Raw genomic sequence first — 20137 nt, 5'->3', positions numbered from 1 at the left:
CTGCAGGTCACCCCCTGTGTCCGTCCGTCCCACTCCATCTCATAGGCCTGCAGGATGCCTTACAGGCACATGGTAAAAGGCAAGATGAGGCAGCATGCCAACAGCCCCATCGCTGGGGACACACAGACATGACCACGGCGTTCAGCTGTGTCCCAGAGCGCTCCTGCAGGCATTCCTGCGTGCAGGTTTGCTGTTTAACCTCCCCCTCGGTCTGACTATAAACAGGGTTAAACCGCTCCCCCCAAGTAGCACACACTCTGAAGGAGGGAACGCAGCCGGACGGACTGAGCAGCTTGAGCTCTGCTTCTGGTGCATGCATGATCCCGGCCTCCAGAGAAACCACCGTGACTGATTATAAAGATCAGACTTTGCAGCTCACCCCCGCTGCAGTGGCTCCCTGTCCCCCAGGGGCTTCCAGGTGCTCCCACTGCTATTTCAGCCTCCAAGCTGAGCGCACACTGGCAGCAGTGCCTGACACCAGATGACCCCTCACCCTGGTTCTCTGCACTGCAGCTTCTTGCATTGTCCATCGTCACCCTGCTTTCACCGCTTACCTCTCTGAGTGATGACAGTGTACTGCGACAGTGTACTGCCCCGTGGGTCAGACAATTGTGATGATGCATCCGCATCAAATCAGTGCACGATTCACAATCATCAAGAGAAAATTAAACTACTGAAAACCTACCGACAAGAACTTTACAAAACACTTTGCCACTTACATTTTAACCCTTTGCCTTTATCACTACGTAGCGTTACATGAATTTACCAAACTGTTACCGACAAGTACAGCAGAACATTGCTAAATCATACTTATAAACCTGAAATTGCCTCCTCGTTGCCTTCAGTTTTGCACGGCGGAGCAGGTGAAGGAGCAAAGCACCACGGAACACCTTCCCTCGCCATGGCACAGTGCAGCAGCGCCTCTTCCAGAGGAGATGAAACAGCAGTGAGCCCCCATCGTGACACCTAACACATCAGAAAGCACAGCTCCAAGAACCTCTGCAAGGTGGGGCTTAAGGAAAGAGCAGTTAAGTGGACTCTGCTCTTAATTAAATCGCATGGGGGGGGGGGGAATTAAAATTATAGAACAGCATTAAAATGCCTGCAAAAGCAGAATTCATACAAAAGAAAAAGTGTTCAACCATTTCTACAGTCGTTACTATCTTTACTCAATGGCACCAGATTTCAAGTGGTGATGTGGGAAAAAAATATATATATCAGTAACATTTCCAGTTTTCCCTCAGAGTTATTCTAGAAGCAGAATTTCTACTTGCTGCTCGAAGGAAGAAGTGTGAGCTGAGCATCGATGAATCTATACATCTTCTGATTTGGTTTCATTCAGGAAGTAGAAAAGATTTTCCATACTCAAGTTATCTACATATTATGTCTACATATAAAAAAAATGTGTGGATATATACATGTAATACATACACACAGCCCGGCAGCAGGCGGCCGCTGCCCTCGCACCACACCAGAACCTGCTTTAAGGCTACACAGTGCATCCATAAGGGACAAGACACAGGCAGTTGCTCTTGGTCTGAGCTGTAATTGTTCCACTTCGTGATCTATTGTGACATTTCTAGTTGTGCATGACAAAAATTTCAATAACTTAGCATTTGCTGTATAAAAACAATTCCAGAAACAGAACTCCCTCACTCAAGGAGTGTCCCCACTCCCAGCCCCTTACGTTGCTCTCACAAACTGATTACAGAATACAAATCACATCACATCAGAAACAGCAAGCGCACTCCTTAGCCTTAATCTATAATGACATGCATCAGGTCATCATGAAGCGTGGCATTCTTTGATTTCCTCATCTTCTCAATTGCCCTGTGGAGATCCTGCTGTTGCACGGGCCGAATTTCATCTTCATCGCGGCTTCAGGATAAAGAAAGAAAGAAAAATCAAGAGAGTCATTTGGGTGATGCGTGGCACCAATTCAAACAAAGAGAAATAATCTCTGAGAACAGCAGCTCTGACTCTGACCCAGCGTTACCCTTAGAATGTGCTTCTGTGCATGTGGTCTACCTACAAGCGTGGGAGATTATCAGGGGAACATAGCAGAGTACAGTTCCATGCGTACAAGAGCGTTGTGTTACCAGCGTTTCAAACTGGTAGCACAGTGCTGTAATGTTACTCTCCTGCTGGTTTTTGCCAGCTCAAGCTCGACGCCTTGGAACAAACAGTCCTGTTTTCATGGTCAAAACGAGTAAGATAACCTACTTGGTTTTTTTGGTTGTATAGTGGCAGTTCGTCAAGAGAGGACCTCCTGTTTTCTGTCAGTCAGGGCGAGGTTTGACAAAATTGCTAAGATTTGCCACTCATATCAGAAAACAAGACCTAATAACTGCACGGTATGTAGCACCAAGAGCCTTCCCAACTGCTGCTTAGCTATCATAACACAGAATAAAGGCACGTACTTCTCTTCTTCGCAGGCAGAATTAACATATTCCCTGACGCAGAGCAGCGCCGCGTCCCGGCACATTTCTTTCAGATCACTTCCTGAGAATCCATCAGTCTCTTTGGCGACTTGGAGGAGATCTACATGCCTGTCCACCTGCCCAGAAACAAGAGAAGTTGTTACTTTCAAGTCGTTACTTTGTTCTACAAGTACAGTAAATGGTCACCTCCAAGTATTTTTACCTGCCCTAAGGTGGGGTTTTTTCCACCTTGCCTTTTTGAGAGCTAAAAAGAAAATTATTTGATTAAGTTATGGTCTGAACTCTCCCAGGTAACCGATTTCATTAAATGAAAGTGATGTTTCATCCAATACATCTCTTAAGTGTGACCAAGCAACCGCATGTGAACCATCACACTGATACCATCTGTTACTGACAAAGTTCCTGGGCAGTTTTGGAAGCCTGATGGCTGGAAAGAGGAGCAGAGAAAGAACAACTCAGCTTCCTCAACACCCTCACGACTTCCTTGCAACTCACAATGAATGACACCCAATGGATCCTCTTTCTTAGCCACAGCCCTTTTTAGTTTGTTTTTAACACTATTGGAGAGACGACATTTTATTTGCATAAACACTTTCTTTGACAAGTAATACAGCAAGGCAGGAAAAAGTTTACCTTTTGTTGTAGCCACCTCTCAGTACAGAGTAAGAACTTCAAAAGCTGTTGGTTGATTTGCTGAACAACTAATCCTGTTTTATACAACCATGAAAGAGGGAACCTGGAGACAAAAGAACATCTCCGATCCCATGCACTGGATCAGACTGGGCTGGGGAAGTCCTTCACAGAGAGAGTGGTGAGGTGCTGGAACAGCTGCCCACAGAGGCTGTAGTTGCCCCGTCCCCGGAGGTGTTTAAGGCCAGATTGGATGGGGCCCTAAGCAATCTGGTCCAGTACTTGATCTAGTGTCTATGGCAGGGAGTTTGGAGCTGGATGATCTCTGAGGTCCCTTCCAACTCAAGCCATTCTATGATTCTAAGATGTAAAGGCCAACACAGTCTAACCGAAACGCTGAGATTAAGGAATGATTTCTAAGAGGAAGATTATTCCACAGAACTGGCTGGATGGTAGTAAAGGCAAAGCCTAGCTGGCTCTCAGTGCTTTGCTTCAAAGCATGGCCCTGCACACAAACATGGAAGCCCAGATGGGTCGGCTGTGGAGCCACCCAGTCTGGCCATCAACAACTGGATGCAGCAGTGTAGCTGGCTAAGAAGAAGTGGAAAATGTGGATGCTGTGCCGCAGGCACTGGAAAGGATATCCCTTCAAGACAGGAAGAAGAAACAGTACTTTGGGACAGGAAGGGAAAATAGCAGGCATGCCTACAGCCACCACATGAAGGGCTGCCCAAAGCTTGATCCCTGGATGGAAAGAAGCCAGGCTTGAGAGCTCCATTTCCTCCTCCTACGGAATAACCAGCACAGGCTGATTTCCACCCCCTGCCCCCAGCAAGCGTCATTTGTATCGCTGGGATTCCCTGCCAGGTGCTTGATATACCTTACACTCTTTCAAGGCCACATTCAGAAGCTATTTGAGGTTTCCCTTCAATGCCATAAGAGCAAGGTGCTTGAACTCGCAGGCCCAGCAGCCCAGGCAAAGGATCTGCACAGTCTGCTTGCATGCATGCAAAAGCTGGCTGCAGTTACTGGGGAAGCCCGCACGAACGTCTGTTATTCCGCACACCTTCCTACCAACTCTTGAAAGGAGTAATGATTTGGAACCACAAGAGAAGGTTTAATTTGTTTGATGCTTGCTGCAAATAGGTCAGTTTTTCCTCCACAACTCCCCTGGCATTTAGCATCAGTTCAGTTTTTGCATTTATTGTCAACCTGCATTCCAGTCCAACACAAATGATCCCAAATGACCACCTGAAAAACAGCCTCCTCAGTATCTGCCATTACATGATGATGAGCTGCAACTTTGAAGCCTCTTAAAAATATCATTTGTTAGTAAAACCAACTGCATTTTTTTTAGAATATGCATCAACAGACCCCTTGCAACATTAACTTGATGAGAATTAGTGCTGCAGCCGAAACTCTATGAGATTTCTAGATGCACTCACTGCTACTTTTCTTCTCATCCTGCAACCCAGATGGTGACAGGAATAATGTATTTAATATATATAGTATTACTTCTAAAAACATCCATAGTAGTTTTCCCAAAAGGAAGTATGAACTATGAATCAAAGAGGAAAAGCAGCACTGTGAGAAAAAGTCATTCCTCCATTCTGAGTGTGAGCCAACAAACCACCGAGCTGAAGAAAATCAGAATGTCTTCTTCCGGAGTGAACGATGCTCCACAATATTTCTTTCACTGATCAAAGCTGTTTCCAATCATGGCTCACCTTTAGCTGCATCTTTAGTGAGATGAACACATCTCGTTTTAAGATAAGAAAAGGGGGACAGAGAAGTTATCTTCCTCACCGGCTCACAGTTAAACCAGGAGGGAACTCTACTGCTTCAATGTGACGCCACACTTAAGAGCACAAAAGATTCCTAAGTAATAATCAGGAATACACTGGTAGACCATTGCTACCTTATCTCAAGATAATCCATTACAAAATATTTGCAACAACTTCAGAGCATCCACTCATGACAACAGCATTATAGTAAATTAACCACTAAGAGGAGCCTACTTACATTTTCATTTTTCAGAATTAGCTTCAAGATTGCTTCTCTTTGTTTTAGAGCCTTAAACAAAAGAGATTAAAGTTATTGGAAAACAGAAATAAACATAAACAACATCCACATCGATCTTGCACTAAGTGGGCTTTTGGTTCAATTTCAGTGACAAAATCTGATCCCTCAAATGGGAGACATGAAACATAGTAAAGAAACCTATCTGACAGCAATTAGGGAAACCACTCAGCAAAATGTAGGGCACTCTGACTTTATCACAGCTAAACTTTTTACAATAGCACAAGACATTTTTGCAGTGATATCATAAGGTGCTCAAAGGCTACTGAAATACCTTGGAAGGGACGGCAATAGCAAAACATATAGTGAGAATAACATTGTGACTGCTGGCCTAGTTGATACAGACCTTAATTACTGCCCATTTGGAGTAAATTGTGGAGAATAAAAACTAACGGTTCTCCACATTGTTTGCTGTGCTCAACTATGGAAAGGCTTAAGCAGAATGCAGGTTATGATACCCTCTCCTCTCCTTCAAGACTAAGTATCACATATCCAGAAACTGATGTTCCCCAATCTGGTTGTCCCTCTGCCCCATAAAGCAGTGTATGCAGATAATTTTGTGCCTTCTGTGGTTGTTTACAAGTTAAAACTAAGCTCCCCCCAAAAGGCAGCCTGTGAAGTGAGCTGCCACTCACCTCAGCGCCACTGCCTCTAAAGTTCTTTGTTTAATAAATTGTTTTCTAAGATGCTGCTCCTGGTACAGATCTTTTGGGTCATGCCCTGCCTGCAGCTGCCTGATTTACTCCCTCACAGAATTCAGTAACTGCGTTACCTTGCACTGCATAGAAGACAGCTAATGTACTCAGAACGAAGGCTAAACTTCAATAGCAAAGCTGCACTGGAAAACAGCATAGTACTGCTAGCAGGAAGAGTGCCCAGTGCCAACTGCTGTGAGCAGAGATGGGCTGTGCCCAGGTCTTACGCCAAGGACTTCCTTCAGCTACATAAAAATGCACAAAATTAGTTTATTTTGTATTTATTTATCTCACAGCAAGGGAAGAATGACTGAGTACAGCATCTCGATGAAAAAATGGGTTGGAAGCTCTCAGGACAGACAGATGGAGTTCTTTCAGGTAAAAGAACCGCAGAACCAGCTTTTTCTGGGAAACTTCACCTTAAAAGCAGAGTTCTATATGCTTCTAGAAACACTAAAAGTGGATCAAAACAACACTCCATCTCTACCTCTTTGAAAAAAATCAACCAGATATGTGTCTTTTGTGGCTGATGAAGCACCTGCCTGTTGCTAGACCCCAGGCACTGTCTCAGCAAAGCTGGCTGGACTTACGGGTTGGTTGATATGAAAGCGGGTCGGCATCCTTCTCATGATCGCAGAGTCGAGGTCCTGAGGACGATTGGTGGCTCCCATCACGATGACCTGCATGCACAAAAGAACAACTTAGCCTGATACCCGATTTTAAAAACATTATCATACTGCAATTTCAGAATGAAAAATGTGACTCTTCCACACTTTATCAAGGGCATCAACATTTAAATAAACTGCATAAGGCTTCTCGGTACTGATTTAAGCAACAGGATTTAACCATGCAGCTCACGAGAGCACTGGCACCACACAGCACCGCCTCGGTGGAGACTTTTATGTGAGTCTGATGCCCTTTGAGCTCGATCTGAAAGTTCAAACATCGAGCAGTAACTCAGAGCCTTTGGCTGTAGGCAGTGGTCTGGAAGGGACTCGAAAGAACATACGTTGATCAGGTATGAAAAATCTTCTCATTTTTATGCAATGTTAAAACAAGCAAACAAACAAACAAACAAACAAAGGCCATTAGTTCTCTAGAAGGACCAAATGGGCAGTTTTTACAAAGGGCTAAGATGTTTCCTTTTTCTTTTCTATATACATTTAGAAAGCATAAAAAATCAAGCAGAACCTATATACCTTCAGTATACCTGTGGTATACCTATAGCATAGCGAAGGAGCGGTGCGGTAGATGTGTATAAGCCAAGTTCCACACAGGGAGAATATTTACCTTAATTTGACTGGATTCCAGTTGTTAGCTTAAGGACAAATTTACTTCCCATTGACGCCATTCTTGTATTCTCATTTGTTATTTTAAGTTATGTACATTGTAAATACCCAGTCACAACAGTGAAAAATGTCCGGAAAATAAACTGAGCTTGCTGACACCCTCCTGCTCCTTTGTCTGGGGTCACTGTTCTGCAACGAGCCCTGGCACCTCCTGCTTGCATCTTCTGCATCAGAGCTGCCCTGCCACCTACAGGCTTAATTATACGGTGGCAAACTGCTTCACAGAAGAAAAGCCAAAAGGCTCATTTTTAGCCGGGGCTCAGGCGGTCTTAACCACAGCTCTGTCTAGGAAGGGTTGTGCATGCAAATTCTGTGGTCCTGCTTGCGTGCCCAATGCTTGCTGATGCAAGAGGCATCACTGCACCCCTGCTGTGCTTCCTGAGGGTCTGTCAGGGCCCAGCATTACACTCAAGGTGGTTCTCTCTCCACATCAGGGCAGGAGCCTTCCCAGAACTGATTTTGTCAAACGTAGGCTCCTCCAAGCATGAATGCAGCAGCCAGGGCTTGCAGCTTTGAGCAGAGCAACCCCACTTCCCAGGCACTGAGCCTTCAGTTCCTGCCAGACTCAAGATGACAGCAGGTTCGGGCCAAAGCTGAAGACAATTTTCAGCTGCAGTCAGCAAAGGAACAAGTAATGCCCATTACAGTGTTTTTACAATTTCCTCCCAACATTGGCAATTTTTTGTACACTAATAAAAGCCAAATTTAATCCTTGTTCAAAGGAAATTTGTTTGACAAGAATCAGAAGGGCAACCCCAAACCTCCCAAGTAAACACTGGTATGGAACAAAAGAGCCCCATGAGCTGTTGTCAGAAAAGAGACAACCCACAAGTCGAGACCACTGCTCCAGGAACACTTCCCAAGCACATCAAAGGGAGGAGCCTCAAATACTGTACCAAAAGAAAACACTCCTGCTAAAAGAGCTCCCCACTAACCTGATTCAATCCCAGTGTCACCAATCAATGGTTTACATTGCATTTTATCCCCGTGGCTCCCTGTCATGCAGAGGCATAGCAAGTAGGGGACTACGATAACTTGCTCAGACTCAGCATGCTGAGCTTAGGATGGGTAAGGCCACATATTGTCTTACTGCACAGAAGAACTTGACTTGTTATAGGAAGTTGCCACTAGATTGGAAAGCAGGTAACATTCACACACTCCACAGAAGTGTGCTTGCAAGATCTTAGCTTACACTTAAGTGTTCATAGCACTAGTGATAAGCAAACACCCTGCTTAAAGCCTCTGTGCACATACATTCACCATCTTTGAACCTGTTTTGAAAATCCACTGAAAAGTAGGCTTTAGTACACACAAGCCAGAGAGCAGGAAGGGCTGATTTTATAAAGAAAAAGCTGATGGGGAGCGAAGAATCAGAATTCACCCACAGTAAAATACAAATTTAAATGGCTGAAAATTAGCTATTTAAAGAATAACCATCTTTTTCTAAAACCTTAAAATCACTGCTTTAGGTGAGACTCCAGAAGTGTATCAAGCAGCCTTTCCTATATGTGGCATACAAGTCATGTTCTTTATAAAGCATCAGCAGATTTTGTGCTTCCCTCGCCCCAAGCAGAATATTTCTATAAAGATTATGGGAAGGGTGGAAAGCACACAGGAATATGGGACAGAAACACGGCTCCATTTAACAGAATTTATTTTGACCACACCATTTTAGGGAAGTTGATGCTGACTCAAAGAATTTCAGTCTAATACTTACCTAAAGCTAGTCCGATGTTCTTCTGGAAACAAAATAACCTATCTGGAACTGAGGTAAATACTCACATTTTTAATACCCTTCCTGAACTCAAAGATTCACTTCACCTGATGAAAATTTTGCTGGCAACTGTTTTTCTAAACAGTTCAAAATTCCACACTTTGGCAGCCTGAGTTTTAAAGCTGCATTACTGAGACTTCTGAAAGTAGCAGCCCTAAATTAAAAACAAAACACCGACAGAGACAGTATTCTGAAGAAGAAAAATAATTCCTTAATATAACTCAACCCACAGTACATGGGCATTCATGAACAGGTAGAGAAATTCTTTATTAATTAATTAATTAATACATGCAACCTGTTACCCCTTCCCAAATGATCCAGCACACCACAGCTGGGATGACAGAATCCCACTGCTTTTCTCTCTGCTTACCTGGCAATTGTAGTCAGTGTCCAAGCCATCCCACAGACTCATGAACTGAGCTTTCATCATAGCTGTTGCTTCGTGGTCAGAGCTCGAACGACTCCGCAAGAAGGAATCTGTATTAAAGGATTCAGTAAAGTCGTAGACTTACAATCCTGCCATTGAAACTACACTGTCTGATTCCTCGTGTGCTGATGGTATATGCTATCTTATCTTCAAAATAAACGCTATCAACAAATGAAGAATATTTCTTACGATGAAGAAGACAGCAGAGGAGTCTTAGCACGTTCTTAGGCGTATCTTTTATGTTACATCACTCAACTACGTAACGACCACATGAGACTGTCCCAAATCTCAGCTCCCAATTTTCACTTTCCTGAATTCATGGTAATTTAAATTTCACCTCAATTTCTTATGTGGAGATGGAATCGTAAGAAAACCCCAAAGCACAAGAGAACAGCAAGTTGCAGGACCGGCGTGAAGCAGGATATGCACTTTGCTATGCAGAGCTCTGATTTTTTTAGGAGCTGCCTAAGGAACTTTCACCAGGTAGGAAAAGGCACATTTTTCCTACTTACAGGAGGGAAATAAACATATGTTAAGAAAGCAGTTCCTTCGTAAACATGAACTGGAAAAAGCTTTGTCATGCAGTTTCTACAAACTGCACGATTCACTCTGCAAAGTGCCAGTGCTATGAGAAAGAGCACAGTCTCAACAAAGCTGCTCTCAGTAACTTAAACACAACAGTGGCAAGCCCAGCTGCAGGGAACAACTGCACTTTTGCTGCTTTCCTATCTGGTGTTCCCCTCCTATTTCATTAGCCTTATTAAATTGTTATTCCTGAGCTTTCCTAATCCCGTATTTTATTGCCCATAATGTGCCTTCCTGGAAAAAAAGCTACTTGTTGAAGTGTGATGTCTTTCCCCTTATAGAAGAAAGGCTTTCCTAATCAGCCCAACGAAAAGCAAGCAGCAATTTGTTCTAATTTCCTGCACTAACACCAACAGAAACACAATTTTTCCTGCTTTGCCAGGATTACTTTTCAATACCATCCGTATTACTAAATCTTGAGTCATTACCATTCTTCTGAAGGGAAAGCTGACAATGAATCAATATAACCATCAACGTGAACCTACGGCTCAATGGCACACCGCTACCGCTACTTACAAAGCGCACAGCTCTTTACCTATCTCGTCGATAAAAATGATGGACGGTTGGAGCTTTATAGCAAGGGAGAAGACAGCAGCAGCCAGTTTCTGAGACTCTCCATACCATTTGTCAGTCAGCGTCGAAGGCTGGAGATTAATAAATCGACAACCTGCTTCCTTTGCTGTAGCTTTGGCGATCAAGGTTTTGCCACAGCCAGGAGGGCCATAGAGAAGTACTCCTGAAAAAGGCATGGTGCTAACGTTGCTGGGTTGCAATGCAGAAAACATGCTTTGGCACAACAGACACGAGAGCCAAGTTTTAAGAGGGAAAGCCAAGTTGCACAGTGTTCCATCAAATCAAACACATTTGAGATATCCTTATTATAAGATTAAAACCAAGAACACACACACAGATATACAGTGCAATTGAAAGAAGACATTAGCTTGAAAGAGAAGTGTTTTATGACCATGACTGTAAACGTCACGTAAGACTAAAAATCTATTTATTTCTTATAAGCATTATGCTAGGCCTTGTTAATAGCTTCAAGTTCACTAAGAAAGCTTAGTACAGAGGGGTTAAAAACACAAGGGAGCCCACAAACATTTTAAACATATCATTCACAAATGAAGTACGATGCCTCTCATTATTTTGAAATTGGCTGTGTTGGAAGAAATCACAGCAACGTTTTCCTAACACAGTTGTAAAGAAAACAAGAAAAAAAAAATCAGTAAAGGCTGAAACAGAGAAATACTGTTTGTTTTTTTTCTGTTTATGCAACGGATGATCAGAAAAATAACTACTCTGACAAAATGACTTCCTATTAACACTTGATGCAAGCCACTAGGAAAACAGGGAGCTTGCCCTATAGGGAAAGTATGGTTAAGAAAGAATAATCATTCTTCTCCTTCTATTTATTAGATCATTAGAACAATTTTCCAAACCGTTTCAATTTGTGATTTAAGAGTAGCCTGGAAAAAACTGAACCAGTTTTATTTTCCATCTCTTGGTACATAAAACTGAGAAGAGATGACCACAGATACAGGCTGCAATTGGTTTTCAGAGAATTTTGGGAAGGCAAAATTCTGGGGATCAGAGTATTAACAATAAAATTTGGCATTTTGTCCAATACTACAGATTCAATTCTGCGTGTTTTCAAGAAGCATACAGCAAATACAACTAGCCGCATTCCAGCACAGGTAGTACTGATCTACCCAACAGCCTCAGTATTGTCCAACTCAACTCCAGAGAGAATCGAGGGATCTCCAAAACAAAAACAGTGTCTTTAATGACTGCAATTCCCAGGATTAGAGCAGAGAGCTGTCTGCAAGATCGGCTTAAAGCAAGTATTCACTTTTGTGACTTGCATTTCCACAATACTATAAAAACACACTAATAAAGTGTACAAAGTTGTACAGCAAAGGACAAGGTGAGGTCTAAAAAGGACAAAACTTCCATAATTTAGGTGGTTAAAAATGCAAATTATATAGATTAATGCATTAAGATGCAATATCAATAACTAAGAAGCAATTATCGCTTCATAATTAATATGAAACATTCACTGGAATTTACTTCCATGGCAATGGAAGAGGGAAAACTGGAGGGTTTTCCCTGGCATCAGTCCTGTTGTACTTTGGCTAACTACCAGCCCACTTCCTCCATCCCTTCTGAGTAATTCTAACGTGGGTTTTTTTTTGTTGTTCTTTTGTTTTTCTTGTTTTTTTAATACCAATACAGAAACTCATAACATATCCTTGCTACCTTTTGGTGGCTGTAAGAGTCTGGAGTTCTCAAACAAGTATTTCTTCTTGATGGGCAAGATGACAGTGTCTTTCAAATCTGTAATGACATCATCTAAGCCTGCAATATCATTCCAAGTTACCTGGTGGGGAAAAATAGCATTAGAAGTGATTTTAGTCCCCACCAACAAAACGTACCCACAAACATAAGTAGTGCTGGGCCTCCCAAAAATAAAACAACCAAAAAAAACCAACCAACCAACCAAAAAAACCCAAGAGATTCAAAGAACTTCTATTTCTAATGACATCACCCTAAGTTTTACATTACAGAATCACCTCCTGTGTATTTCCATAGACATGTATATATGCAAAATAATGGCATCCAAAGGAAAAAATTAACATCTTCCATGTCTGAAGTGCTTTAATAGGAATAAAATGGAAAACAGTCTCTTACATGCATGCTTAGTGGGTCGACGAGATGTGCAGCAATACTCATTTCATATTCAGAAAGTTTGACATTTTTCACTCCAATTTGTTTCATCAGCTTTTCAGCCTAGGGAATAAAACAGCAAGAAAATTAGAGGGAGAAGTAAATAACTTAATTCAAAAATTAATTTTTTAAAGGACTGCTACTTGGAGTCTGAAAGTTAGAAATACAACCTTCTCAGTAAATCACACCTCAAAAAAGCCTAAATCCTTCTGAAGAAGAAAGTTTTTCTGTTTCCAAATTACGTGCTGTCACTTCAGTGAAACAATACTACTGCATCAATGAGGAATCAATGTATTTCCAAGGAAAAGAGAAAGAAAAATCATGCACCAAAGCCAGATATTTTTTCTAAGCATTCACTGTTCTCTTTTTCCCCGCTTTAAAAGTGAAAGTCATTTGTTGTGGCAACACTCTTTCACAATTAATTTTCTCTTTACGCTCACACTCGTGGTTAGATCTGACATGCTTTTGGGATACTGCAACCTCTTATATAACAGCTGGCACCAGCACAGATTGTGAAAGCTGGTTTTTAAAGTGGACCAATTTTTTTACTGAAGATTTCGCTTAAAAAAGAGAGAGAGAAAAAAAAAACAGAATTAGGTTGCTCACAACTACTGTCAGTCCATCATAAGAAACAAAGCTTCTCCTTTTTTCTCCCCTTTCCAGGGCGTTTTGACTGCCACGAGGGGAAGAGACAAGGTCCAATTGTTCTTGAAAACGTATCTGGACAGCAGAATTCCTCTTTGCCATGAGCTAATCCAGCCCTGCCTCTGCCATCAAGTTGCCATAAAGCAGCAGAGAACTAAGTTGTTTCTGGTCAAGGTTTTTAACAAGCAACCGAGAGCATTATTTAATGTGACTGCTGCTTAGCAAAGCTGCCAGAAGCAGAAGAGCCACTGGGACCATGTGCTTGCAGATAATTAGAGACATCACACCACAGTTCAAATAGCTTTTCCACCTCTATGAGCTACAGATTTGAACTTGTTACAAGACATAAGTACTGCGAACCCTAACGGTACTAAAACACACTTCCCAGTTTTTTATTATCCCACACCCACAAGCTCTCTTTAATTACTTCCTTGGCTACTCCTAGCCCAGTTTTCAGATTTCTCTGCCTGAACAGTAGCGAATGAAGCAGCGTTCCACAAAAAATATTTGAGGATAAAATCCTACCTGTTTCTGAGCTTCTACTTTTTGCTTTCTGGTGGGGTCGATGGCATCAACCATCCACTTAATGGTGAAGTATGTCACAGCACCAAATATCGTTAAACGGAAGATCAATCCCACCACTTCATTCCGGCTCAGGGGGCGTGAAAACGTTTCGGCGTGGACCATCGTGCCTCTCGATGCTAAATGCAAACAAAAGAGAGAGAAAGGAAAAGAAGTTAAAGCTAAGAAAACACCTACTTTATATTTAAACACCTTTTTGTCAGATCTATTTCCATGCAGATGTTGAGTGCAAAGTTCACGAAGTTACCAGGAAGTACCTCGACAGCAGCACAAAAAAGGTAAAATGGCGAGGCTGAGCAACACAGGGCTGCAGGCAGTGACAGCATGGTTTCACTTCTACTTTCGGTAAGCAGAGAACAAAGGGCAACCACGAGCTGGGGCCTAGCTGGACTGATGGCAAGTAAAACGGTCCTGGCTTCAGTCTTAAGACATCTGCATTCCTTTTGGCGGTATAATACCTCCGAAGAAAGACTACCTCAGTGCCAGGTGCACATTCCCTTTAAGACTGAAACATTATGACTGTTGTTGACCTAAGAATGCTATGTCACGGAGATGTGATAATCACGTTACTTACACGGAGAGCTCTGTTCCCTAAGAGGAAGCTGAAGGGAAAGTCACCCAAATGCCACGCTCAAGAGAGATGCACAGCTTGCATTAATACCCGTGGGCAACGGAACAGGCTGGGCTGGCACACAGCTCCCAGGGGAGGGCCGGCTACTGCCAGAGCTGAAGCCAGAAAGTACAGCACCTTCAAGTGAGGGCAACGGAGAGGCAAAATTCTCCCTAAAACACAGAAAAAAACCCTAAAAAATCGGGGTCCTCTGTCCTTAATCTACTTTCCACGCAGCCGTGGGTTTCCGACAACCCCGAAGCTCGCCGCAAGGGCAGCACCACCTCCAGCTGCCCCGGCTGACCTCCAGGGCACAGCTCACTCCCGACATTCCCCTCCATCCCCCGCCCCTGGCTGGCGGCCTGCCCTCACACAGGGACGAGCGCAGTACCACGCGCGGGTTGCCTTCGCCAGGGCCCCGCGGCGCGCCCCGCTGCCGGCAGCCCGGCTCCTCCCGCCCCGAGGACGCCCCGAGGCAGCGTGCTGGGCCCGGCCGCGCCGTCAGGGCCGCGCCGCCCGCCCCGCCTTTCCGCAGCCCCGAGCGTACCGAGTACCGACGGTGCGGCCGCCCTCCGGCCGCTCGCTCACCCGGCCCGGGGCCGCTCCGAGCGACGCGCAGCCGCAGCACGTTGGGAGCGGGTCGGAAGGAGACGGCGGCGGCGCGGCCCGGCTCGGCGCGGTGACAGCCCGCTTCCCGCTCCGGCCGGCAGCCGCCGCCGCGCACCAAGGTTCCGCCCGCCCAGGCTTCTCACAGTGCGGGCCTCGTCCTGCCCGCCGAGTGCGCCCCGCGGTGTCGGGGTCACACAGCCGCACGCGGATAGCGATACGTAGCGGTACCGCCTGAGGCAGGCATCTCAGCGAACAGCCGTCAGCGGGTGGCTCTCCTCTCGAGGGCCTGAGGTGGAATTGCACCACAGCCACCCGTGAGATTAATTTGCCGTTCTTCCTGCACTTCCCAGCCCCCATCCTTCCCAAACTCTTAACTTTTTACAGCTGTTTATAACTTTTTTATAGCTATTTAATACTTTTTACAGCTCTCCAACGTTCCACACTGCAGGACGTGGCAGGTGGCACCAAGGCAGTGCAGCCTGGCTGTTTGTGGCCACCGCGCACTGAAATGCAACCATCAAATGGCCAATGACATACATACATAAATCTCCACAAATAGATGTGTTGATACAAAAGTGTAAGAAATGGCCAAAAGATATTTAACAGAGAACGAATGTTTAACAAGTGCTTCAGCTTCCAGACTGTTCCAAGGCACCCTGTGGCTGCAGCAGTCCCTGTGGAACTCCTAGAATTTCCACACAAAGATACGTCTTTGTATATTGGAGAGATGTTTGGAGGGGACCTCAGGAAGTCCCACGTCCAGGGTACAATTAGGGCAAAAAATTAGCACAACTACAGCTGTGCTTTCGCTCAGAGGCAGTACACGAGCCCAGGCTGGTAGTGGGTGCTACTGGGATTCACCTGGACAAAAATGATCTACATGTAGGAATTAACCAGTAGTTTTATGAAGATATAGCAAGAAAGCGCCTTCCACGTTCAGCTTGCATTGTATTGAAATAATAACTTAGAACAATATGTATTATCAGGAAAATGCCCATATAAAGGTCAAAACAATGGATCTTTCTAATGAATGTGATCACTCGGATGTTTTAGCAACTTACCTTTTGTTGTCTCCAACCCTTCTGGTCTTGCAGCAGTGGCACTGAATGTGTAAAGCCTTCTAGTCCTGGCTTTTCCTGAGATAGAGCCTGTTCACTTTTATTCTTACTTGTGATTCATATATTGTTCAACGGCTTGCTAACAAAACTTCACCAGCTCACCTGGGAACCTGCTTGGGTTTTCAAGAGCAGTTAGCTTTCCATATGTTAACTTTACTACTGGGCATTTTTAATCATCATCCCTTGTACAAAAATGCAGGAGTTCCTTCACCTACAAACAAGACTACTGAGCTTTCTTGTGCCCACTGCAGCTACTCCAATTAACTCCCCTCAGATAAAGAATGTGATAGAAGATTTCCTTCCTGCAGTGGATCTGTTTAGTGCTGATACCCAAGCACACTGCAGTGACCCAGGTAGGACAGATCTGCCCCATAGAAACCATCCGTCAGCACATCAGTGATGTATGGTGCTTTCATCATTAAATCAATGCACACAAAAAATACTCCAGTTCTCAAAATGATTGTGATTTTACCAGAGTACTGGACCAGCAGTTTTTGCTTGGTTCCATTTACTGGGCTTAATATAGCCTACACTGAGAAAAAAAAAAGTTTTGAAGCAGCTTTAGCTTCTTCAGGAGTTCTGGAGGTTACATTTGTTGTCCTGTGTGCAATACCTCTCCCAAGTAAGAAACGTATTTAATCAGAAAACAAATGTGTCCAGGTCTAAATTGATGTACAGAAGGCCCTCTTTCTTCTGCTGCTTCTCCAGACTTTAATGGTAAATAAGATCATTATATATGTGTGTGTGTGTGTATATATATGTATATACATATTCATATATATATATATATACTTAATTCTATGTAGAATGTGAGAGCAATTTCCCTTTGATTATTTAAAAGTGAGCTAGATATAATCATTGATGATGACAGCTGCTATTATTAATTTGAGGCTTATAGAGGTTCTTGTAATTGCCCCTCTTGAATAGGAAAAGAACAATCAATTGTTTCACTGCCTGCATTTCATGTAGTAGGAAAACGCTGTTATGTTTGAATTACTGGTGCTGTAGGAAAATATTTAGGACCCTTCTGTTTTTTCTCCCACTCTTAAGAAATGACATCTGTTTTGTTGCAATTAAGGATAAACGCAAACACACACACAAGTAATAAAAACTTGAAACCTACATTTTCTCACTGCTATTCGACAGCTGCAGCATGAACCCTTGAAAGAAATCCTCTGCTGAAAAACACATTAAATATTTTTTAATGAGAGATGCAATTTTTTTTACAGAAGACAAGCAGGGTCAGGTTGAAGGTGAGGTTGGTGCTTCTGGTTTATACTGTATGGAATCCATTGGGCCCTAATTTCTCACAGTATGCAGAGATTACTATTTCTTGAACAAATATTTCTTAAAAGCAGCGGGATATACTGAATTCATTCTGCTCTACCAAATACACTTTCAAAGCCTTTATGGTTTGAGCTGAAGGCTCAACACAAGGACTTGCTCTCAAACCTAATCTGACAAATGCTTCTGTACCTCTTACATCGCTGGACTTTTCCCTGTTTGTACTGATCACTGTAAGTGTTGCTCTGCCATCACTGAGGACGTGTGAGCTCAAATTCTAACATTTCAAATGCAAAGTATGGATGATGTTGTTCATCTCCACAAGATTATAGTTCCTCAATATGGCTCTAGGAGGCTGATGACTGATTCTTTGTCAGGGGATGTAGGAATAGGACAAGGTGGGATGGTTTTAAACTAAGAGAGGGGAGATTTAGGTAAAACATGAGGAGGAGATTATTTACTCAGAGTGGTGAGGCCCTGGAACAGACTGCCCAGAGAAGTTGTGGATGCCCCATCCCTGGAGATATTCAAGGTCAGGCTGAATGAGGCCCTGGGCAGCCTGATCTAATTGGAGGCAATAAACCTACAGCAGTGGGGTTGGAGCCTGGTAATCTTTAAGGTCCCTTCCAACCCGAGCCATTCTGTATTTCTCTGACATGACACTAATTACCTCTCTTCGTTGTTTTGCATTTATCACCAGCTAGTTTTGTCTGCAGTCCCTACATTTTATACAGAAGGGACAGCAAAGAAAGGTAGACCCTGACCAACCTTCTTTGAAGTTTGGGAGAGAAGTGAGAGAGGGAAGTCTCACTGCACACAGTAGCTGACCCCAGAAGAGCTGCCAACATGACATGGAAAACAAGGCCATAAGAGGTCTTGGGAGCAATATTCCTAACATAGTTTAGAATGGATTAATACCACTGTCCTTGTGTCTGGCATGATACTGTCAAGAACACTGTGCTCTGTTCTGGTAGTGTATATTAAAAAGAAAGAATACTGAAGCAGGAACAGAAAGTCACTTCTGAGACCAGTCAAACGAAGGCCAGGAGGAACTGTAAACACACAAAGGGTAAAAAGGGTAAATGCTATGGAGTAGGAGCTTTTTAAGGCCAACACTGGTGCAAGAACATGTGGATACAAACCACAGTCACAAATATATTTAGCATGAAAATCTGAAGGAGGTTCTGGGAACAGCTTCCCAGTGGGAATAATGGTGGCAAAAGATCTTAAGATGAAACTTGATACATTTATGACAGAATTATATAATATAGCATTTGCAAAGGCTGAAAGCTACAGCAACCCAGGAAATCCCTCCACCTTATGTTCCAGTTTATTTTGAGCCCTTAAAGGCAAAGCATAACATTTCACCCTTTCGTTCCTCCTCTGCTCCAACCAGCTGCAGCTAGACCTCTCTTAAAAGCTCTTTTAAGACTGAACAAGACATTGAATTTATCTTATACATTTGAATTGCATCTTGCTGTTCCTCAGGGAGACTTTGTAAAGTATTGCCTAGTATGTATAAGTTGCTATTTGGTGTGTCTTTTCCAGGATACTATGTTTTATTCCACCTTGTCAAAGTGGTGCTTATCAACAAAATTCCCCCAATATCCAGGCAACGCGTAAGCCAGCATCACCTTGCTCAGACTGACAGCCATTTCCCAGGCAATGCAATTACTGAGCAAACCAGGCATTCTCTGCTGGCGTTCCTGAGGGCTGCATTCCCCGTGCTGACAGGCCTAGCCAAATACCCAGGTCCTCGGCAGGGTGGCTTTCCCTAAGCCTCAGAAACACTTGCAGTAGGTGTATGAGTTAGAGCTGGGATCTGCCCTCCAGGGAGACACCTGCCTGACTGAGGCCATCTGCTTTGGCACATCCTGGCACTCCTGAAGAGAACGGGGCTCACGGGTTCACTCCCTCCCACCAGGCTGCTCCTCGCTATGATGCGTTTCTTCTATCTGGATAGGAAACGGATTCTTTCCCCACGCAGCAGGGCTCCACTCTGTCTCCGCTCCTCTTAGATTTTTGGGAGACATCCCTCACCCTTCTATAAATAAAGAACTGCCTTCTCGACAGGCTTCCTCCGGCGCAACGCTACCGCTGACATCCGGGCCCCGGGGCGGCTGCAGGGGGCAGCAGGCGCCCACTCAGCGCCCGCTCGGCCAGGAACGAGCCGGGGGCCGGCCCAGCCTGCACGAGCGCTGCCCGGAGGCGGGGAGGGCGCCGGGGAACCGCTTCTCACCGCCCCGCGGGGAACCACCGAAGACGGCCGGCCTCGAAAAGGCCACGGGAGGAGGGCTCGGGCCGAGCGGCGCGGCAGGGCCGGTCCCAACAGAGAAGCAGAGCGCAGCGCACCGCTGCCCGGCCCTCGGCGCAGCTCAGCGCCCAGGCCGGCCCGGCCACTTCCGCCGCGGGGGAGGGGCCGTCGCGAGCGCAGCGGGCAGCCCACGTGATCGTCGCAGCACCTCCGCGCCGAGCCGCTCTCCGTCCGTATCCCTCCGCCCGCCCTCCGCCTCGCCTCCGCCGAGGGGACAGCGCCGGCACCCGGGGGACGGCGCGGCGGGGGAGCGGCGCGTCTCGGGGCGGCG

The 20137-nt window shown here is 44.6% G+C and overlaps 1 protein-coding gene across 8 annotated transcripts; it reads right to left on the bottom strand.

Moving 5' to 3' along the window:
* Window positions 1-715: 715 nt before the first annotated feature.
* ATAD1 (ATPase family, AAA domain containing 1) lies at window positions 716-19941 on the bottom strand. 8 transcript variants are annotated; one of them, XM_046943269.1, is made up of 12 exons: window positions 17392-19941; window positions 16212-16381; window positions 14506-14714; window positions 13875-14050; window positions 12669-12767; window positions 12237-12357; window positions 10516-10716; window positions 9339-9445; window positions 6436-6525; window positions 5094-5144; window positions 2421-2557; window positions 716-1878 (listed from the first exon to the last, which is right to left on the bottom strand). In XM_046943269.1, exons 4-12 carry the CDS (start codon window positions 14034-14036, stop codon window positions 1758-1760), a joined length of 1089 nt encoding a protein of 362 aa, XP_046799225.1. In that variant the 5' UTR covers window positions 14037-14050; window positions 14506-14714; window positions 16212-16381; window positions 17392-19941; the 3' UTR covers window positions 716-1757. The 8 variants fall into 8 exon arrangements, with proteins under 8 accessions (XP_046799225.1, XP_046799224.1, XP_004942050.1 ...); XM_046943268.1 differs by having other exon boundaries at window positions 16212-16378; XM_004941993.5 differs by lacking the exons at window positions 16212-16381; window positions 17392-19941 and adding an exon at window positions 15089-15242.
* Between the last annotated feature and the right edge of the window lie 196 nt (window positions 19942-20137).

Source organism: Gallus gallus, chromosome 6 (assembly GCF_016699485.2).
Source record: "Gallus gallus isolate bGalGal1 chromosome 6, bGalGal1.mat.broiler.GRCg7b, whole genome shotgun sequence".
In the NCBI taxonomy this organism is placed as follows: Eukaryota; Metazoa; Chordata; class Aves; order Galliformes; family Phasianidae; genus Gallus; species Gallus gallus.
This window is presented reverse-complemented; position numbering and strand designations above follow the sequence as displayed.